This window comes from Macrobrachium nipponense, chromosome 39 (assembly GCF_015104395.2).
Source record: "Macrobrachium nipponense isolate FS-2020 chromosome 39, ASM1510439v2, whole genome shotgun sequence".
In the NCBI taxonomy this organism is placed as follows: Eukaryota; Metazoa; Arthropoda; class Malacostraca; order Decapoda; family Palaemonidae; genus Macrobrachium; species Macrobrachium nipponense.
The window spans coordinates 17,916,647-17,922,646 of NC_061099.1; the positions used below are offsets into that span (position 1 = coordinate 17,916,647).

The window sequence follows — 6,000 nt, forward strand, 5'->3', positions numbered from 1 at the left end:
TCCGAGCGCTTAAACGAACATGGGCGTTCGACGAGATCTTGGTCCTTACCAAGGGGAGAACGTCTGTAAGGCTCCGAGCGCCTAACAGAAGCAGGGCGCTTGAGGCGTTCTTGACTTCTAGCAAGAGGAGACCGATCAGGAGTAGGGAGTCTCGAGAACGAAGAGCGCCTACTAGGAGAACGAAGCAAACGAGGATCAAGGCGTCTTTCTCCAGGAGAACAGCTACTAAAAGAAGGACGCTTACCAGGAGCAGGGCTCCTACTAGACTCTTGATGTCTTACAGGGGAGAGCGAACTCCATGCGATGAGCGCCTACCATCACGTTATCCGACGCCCGACGACAGTAGTCGGAAGGAGAGGTGCGTCTACTTTCAGAAGGGCATTCCCTAGGTTCTCTGAGAAGGCGAGGAGAAGAAAGATGAGGACGGAGACGACGAAATAAGTCTTCTATGACCTGAGCGACTCTCTCTTCTTGCACGAACTCTAGAAGAAGAAGGAGAAACAGAAGGGGCTGAGCGTCTACCCGAGGCAGGAATCCGATCTGGGGAAATATCTTCATAGTCCAAGGAGCGCCTATCCGACGAATGGCGTCTCGACACCTCCGAGCGGGAGTGGTGTTCCTCTCGTGAAATGTTACGATGTGTAGAAGTATCCTCAAAAGAAGGAGATCGCCGATTACAAGGAGAGCGCTCTTCCGACGAAACGCGCCTCGATCTCTGATAGGGAGAGACAAATCCTTCCTTCTACGCGATCTCGATGCCAAGGAGTTCGCCAAGGCTGTGATCTGAACTTGTAGGCCCGCTAGCACTCGAGAAGGAGAGTCCCCAGGATCTTCTTCCGAAGCAAGCTCAGCGCGAGGAGCGGGAGAAGGAGGGCGATCACTGGATCTCCTAGGCTTCTTTGCTTGCAAGGAAGCTACATCAGAAAAGTCTTCTGGGCTGGACGCTAATGTACTGAAGGGAGCCTCCGCAGCCCTCTGCAACGGGCGTGACGCCTCCTTAGAGCTCCAACCCCAACGCTTCGGCGAGAGAGAGATGACGAAAAACACTGACGAAGAATATTCTTCTTCTTACGATCCAAGGCAGCCTGGGAGCGAACTTAGGATCTCGCCGAGGGGGACGCCTGACCGGTGGGGGCTCTCCCTAGCCCTCCTGCGGCTTTCGACTTTCCTCCTCCACTGGAACTGGGAGTCTGGAAGAGGTCTAGGCCTGGAGGCACTAAGGAGCCGGTCAGACGCACCCTCCACATCACTGGGTACACTGCACTTATCATCACTGACACTCTTACCTTGATCAGTACGAAGATTCTTGTCTTCCTTAGAACACAAGGAAGCTTTTGAGGCCGCCGCCTCCGAAGACGAATCTACGGCTTCGGTGCGGGGAGCAGGAGCTGAGACCTGGGAGGAAGGTTCTAAAACTACATTAATGTTAGTTTCATTCTCACTCATTCTCGACCTGCTCGAACTCCTTGAAGAAGCTTTACGTACCCTATCCCTTTCAAGTTTCCTAATATAAGAAGAAAGAGCCTTATATTCATCTTTGTTCAAAACCTCACACTCTTGACACGGGTTACTAAACGAACATTCATTCCCCCTACATTTAACACAGAAAGTGTTGAGGGTGTTCAACCGCAGGCTTTTCGGTAACCTCACCTTACATCCATCGTCAAACATACTCTAAACAAAACCGGAGTTTTGGAAACAGAATCAAAATCAGACATTCTACAGGAAAATCCAGCACAAAGTCAATAACGGTCCACAATCAGCGTATGCCAAGCCAAAATAGAGCGAATACGTCACCAAAATGTCCAAATCAATCTTCAGGCAAGCGAGAAATGAAGAATATATCGGAATGAAACGACAACAGTTGTTATCGCTTCAGCGACAGAAAAAAATCTGGCTGGAGAGATAGATTGGTTCATACGCCCGCCACCCAGCGGCGGGTAAGGTAGACCACCTGACCTACCTGTCGCGTGTGCCGCGAGATTTGAAATTCTGTCGGAACGTCGGAGACTATAGCTAAGTATATATCTGGCAGGGAAGTTCATGTACAAAATTGAAGAAATGGTTAAATTATGTCTGAAGGACAACGACGTAGCGACAGATCTGATGTTACGTCCTCCTCTCCAACTTATACATGGGCTTCATTGATCAGATCTTTAAGAAAAAAATGCTAGTCCATTCTTAGACACAGCACAGGACAGGTTCTTGACTGAGCACCAGAAGATTTGAAGGATCTCGAATCTTTTTCGTTCTGTCCAAATATCTTAGTGCTCTCACTGGGCAAAGAGTCCTCTCCTTTCCCTCTGGGCCTAATACTTCTGTCAAACTTTTTATAATAAATGAATGAGGCCGGGTCTTGGTAGAGTTTGAATTTTTAGCTAAAAAGCCCAGGGTAAAAGAAAACACCTTAAGGAGGTGGAGCAAAGGGGTTCAAACCAGAGTCCCAAGAGCTATTTAAATACCGCATCTAAATTTCAAGAGAATGTCTTTGATCCCTTGGACTTAATTGTGTCAAAAGATTTTTTGAGGTCCGATAGGTTTTGGTTAGCTGAAAGATCCAAAACTCTGTGACAGAACACTGAACTCAATATAGCCCTGTATCCTCTTATTGTAGACAATGAAAGGTTCCTAGTCATCCTTAAATACAGGAGGAAGTCTGTGACATCCCCTGCAGATGTCATAGAAGCAGAGACGTCATGTCCTCTACACCAAGTTCTAAAAATTGCCCACTTGACCAAATACTGTCAGGAGAGGCACACCTGCATTTTGCCATTGTTTCAGAAGCAGCGAATTTCCCAACAATAATGGGTGCATATGGTTCAGAGAGAAATCCGCGAATGTGTGAGTCTGTATGCATTAGGTAGATAGATTAAAGAATAGAGATGAATGGTTATTACGTATACTGTTCAGTAGTTTCAGTGTTTGAAGAGATAATAAAAATGTATGCTTACTATATTGTGCGCTAGTTAAAAGTGGTTGCTTGGCAATCTATTGGCACTCGGTAGTGTTGACTAAAGTATTGTACTAAACAAAGCAGGTCAGGAGCTTTTTTTTTTTTGTTTACAGTTAATTAATAATTATTTGAAATGAGTACATACTCATTATTTTTAAATTTTATAAGCATAATTTAAGCTTTTAGCTTTTAGTTTTAGATGTTAGAATCTTAGACTAGGCTACAGTAGTGAATGCTAAAATAGCCTTGGCTTATTGCCAGAATCAAAACTCAACATTATAAGGGATAATTATATGCTAAAATCCTAATATATACAGTAAAAATGTGGTTGAACATTACATGCAGTCGACTATTACTCAAGTATATACAGTATTTTGCCTTTTTCGAGACATATTTTTTCCATCGGATCGGCATTGTAACCCTAGAACATGTGTCGTAAACCTGGAAATAATTTCTGATGAATATAATTATAAAGTGTCGCAAACTAGGGACGTCGTAAGCGGCAACCGTCATAGCCCACAGATTACCTGTATATTGTTTGTGTGTCAAGGGTCGGTGGCAAGGGTGTGCCTACATCCTTATTAAATATTTTTGCCCTTTAACTTCAGGGCAAGGCAGTTTATTAATTTTAAATTTACGCTTAAGCTTTTGAAATTACCAAAGGAACTTCGGAGGTTTGTCCTTTGTTTTCCTTCTGGTATTTCCTCTCCTCTTTCATCCTTTTGCTAGCTTACTGGACAAAGAGAGAAGGGGGGGAGATGTGGTGTTGGTCTTTGAGGGATCTCCTCTCATTTCGGAGGGTGGTGCCCTTGGATGCAAGAGGAGTATCCTTATTTTTTTAATCATATTTTCTTTCTTTTACAGGCTAACAATGGTGACAGTTGATTACAGCAGTAGATGGTTGAATATCTCTTTGTGTTGGCTATCCTAACCTCTGAATTGTACCTGTAACTCATAGCATGCGGTGATATTGGTCCTCAAGTGTGTCCACTGTTCCCCAGCTGAAAATCATATTAATTTGCTGCTGTTATCCAAGAGTTTTGTCACTGAACAATTCCTTTGCTGCTGCCCTGCGATTATTAACTGCTTTTCCTGGTAAATGTGTCTCATCCTGTAGGAGAAGTCTTGCATAATTTGGAGAAGAATAAGTCGAGGAGGGAGGAGGAAGAGAGCTCGTCAAGTGTCGTCATCTTCCTCTTCATAATCATCAGTTTTCTTCAATCTCCTCCCTTTCAACTTCTAAGGCTTCCTGCCAAAGAAGGAGAAGGTAGCACACTTCACCCCACAGAAGTCCCATCATAGGACTTCTAAGGGTCTGCCTCCTTAAACTGAGAAGGCAGTTGGGTCTTCTGTTGGCTGGCCTGTTCCTTTGGGAACCGGAAGCGTCACGCCGTCCCCAGGGTCTAGCATGTCAGGAGCTGTAGAAGCGCAAACTTGGGTTCGCACTTCTGCTGCTAGTGCTAGAGATTCTGCCCCTAGAACTAGTTCCCTGTCAGGCACTTGTTTGCAAGATTCCCCGAGTGAACGTAAATCTACAGATTTGCATGCATCTTGAGTCGATGATGCCGAGTCTGCTCACCATCACAACTCAGGCACAGAGTGAAAGAAAGGAGTGAGTTGCTCAGGTGACACGCCTTGCCGGTGACCGCTTTCCCAGTGATCGCTCGGTACCCAGGGTTGACATGACGGTCCCTCGGGACCATCCATGCAGTGAGACCAGTAAGTTAATTTATGGTCTATGGAAATACAAATGGCACCTCTTTCCTGCCTGATTCTCCCAAATTGATTGTGTGTAATATTGTCACTCAACATTAGTAACTCATTCGTCCACCAAAAACTGTTATAATTCCTAATGTAAAGGACCGAGGGTTTGTATATCGTGCAGGAACAACTAACTGTTTCACCCAAGATATATATATATAAATACAAATGTTTCTAGGTACTGTATATTCAAACATATGGTTATGTTCTAAAACATAGCAAAAGCTGCAAGCATTGAATATCAGTAATATAGCCATAATGATCTAAGGATATACAATGAAAGCCAAATTCAATTTACCTGAAAAATGAAGTGATAAAATAAATGATGATAGCTCTGATTATGAGTGATTTGGTGATGGCCATGAAAGACTCCCCAGCAGTTGGCTGCCGAGCCTGTTGTCCTGCATCTTGGGCTGGTGCTGCTGTCCCATCTGCTGCAGCACCTTCTGCAACTTGCTGTTCTCCACCACTTGCAGGAACAACTTCACCCTAGAAAAGTACAAAATTAGAAGCATAGTAATACTCAAGTTTCACACATTTTACACCTAAAAAGAGCTTGTTTGCTGAATGACTGTTTTTTGACCTGTTAAAAGCTGCCTCAGTGGTGAATAACATGACAAAGGATTGTCTTTATAGTTTAGATTTCATACTTAACAATCCATTTCTAAAATCATACTAATCACTCTTAGGATAAAAAAAGGAACCACAACATTGTCAAACAAGTACAGAACATATATATTGGAACTGATAAAAAAAAAGCTTTTCTGCTACAATATGTTTATACTATTGTACTATATATAAAAATCATAATTTTTGAAAGTAAATTGTATTTTTCCTCAATTTTTGAAAGTCAATTGTATTTTTCCTAACTATACAAACCTGAGATCCTTTACAATAGGAATATGTATGCTTACAGCGAAGCCGGGAACATGGCTGTTAAAACCTTGAAAAAGGTGGTTAGGCAGTAACTACTGTCTGTTAGGGTGAGGGAGATCCACCTGCCCAGATGTAAACATTCCACTTTTGGCCCAGGTTTCAGATTGAGGTGTGGCATGAGGTGGGAATTAGTGTAAAGGACTTCAGGTTTGTAGTACAGTTAGGAAATATACAATTTACTTTAAAAAAATTATGATCTGCTCCTTCACAACATACAAACCCTGTCCTTTACAATAGGAAGGCTCACTAATTGGAGGGAGGAATCTAAGCAAGTCTCTAGAACTGACTGGAGTTCAGCACACCTGGGCTACTCTTCCTGGTCAAAAGAGCTAGGAGGAGTGCCCTGCCTC

At 43.5% G+C, this 6,000-nt stretch overlaps 1 protein-coding gene across 1 annotated transcript in view; it reads right to left on the reverse strand.

Annotated features, from left to right (window-relative positions):
* Positions 1-5,227, reverse strand: part of LOC135210166 (putative lipid scramblase CLPTM1) — a 94,519-nt gene extending 89,292 nt beyond the window's left edge. The window contains exon 1 of the mRNA XM_064242992.1: positions 5,013-5,227. Coding sequence (XP_064099062.1) covers positions 5,013-5,077 — 65 coding nt within the window. The 5' untranslated portion in view covers positions 5,078-5,227. The remainder of the gene's footprint in view (positions 1-5,012) is intronic.
* Between the last annotated feature and the right edge of the window lie 773 nt (positions 5,228-6,000).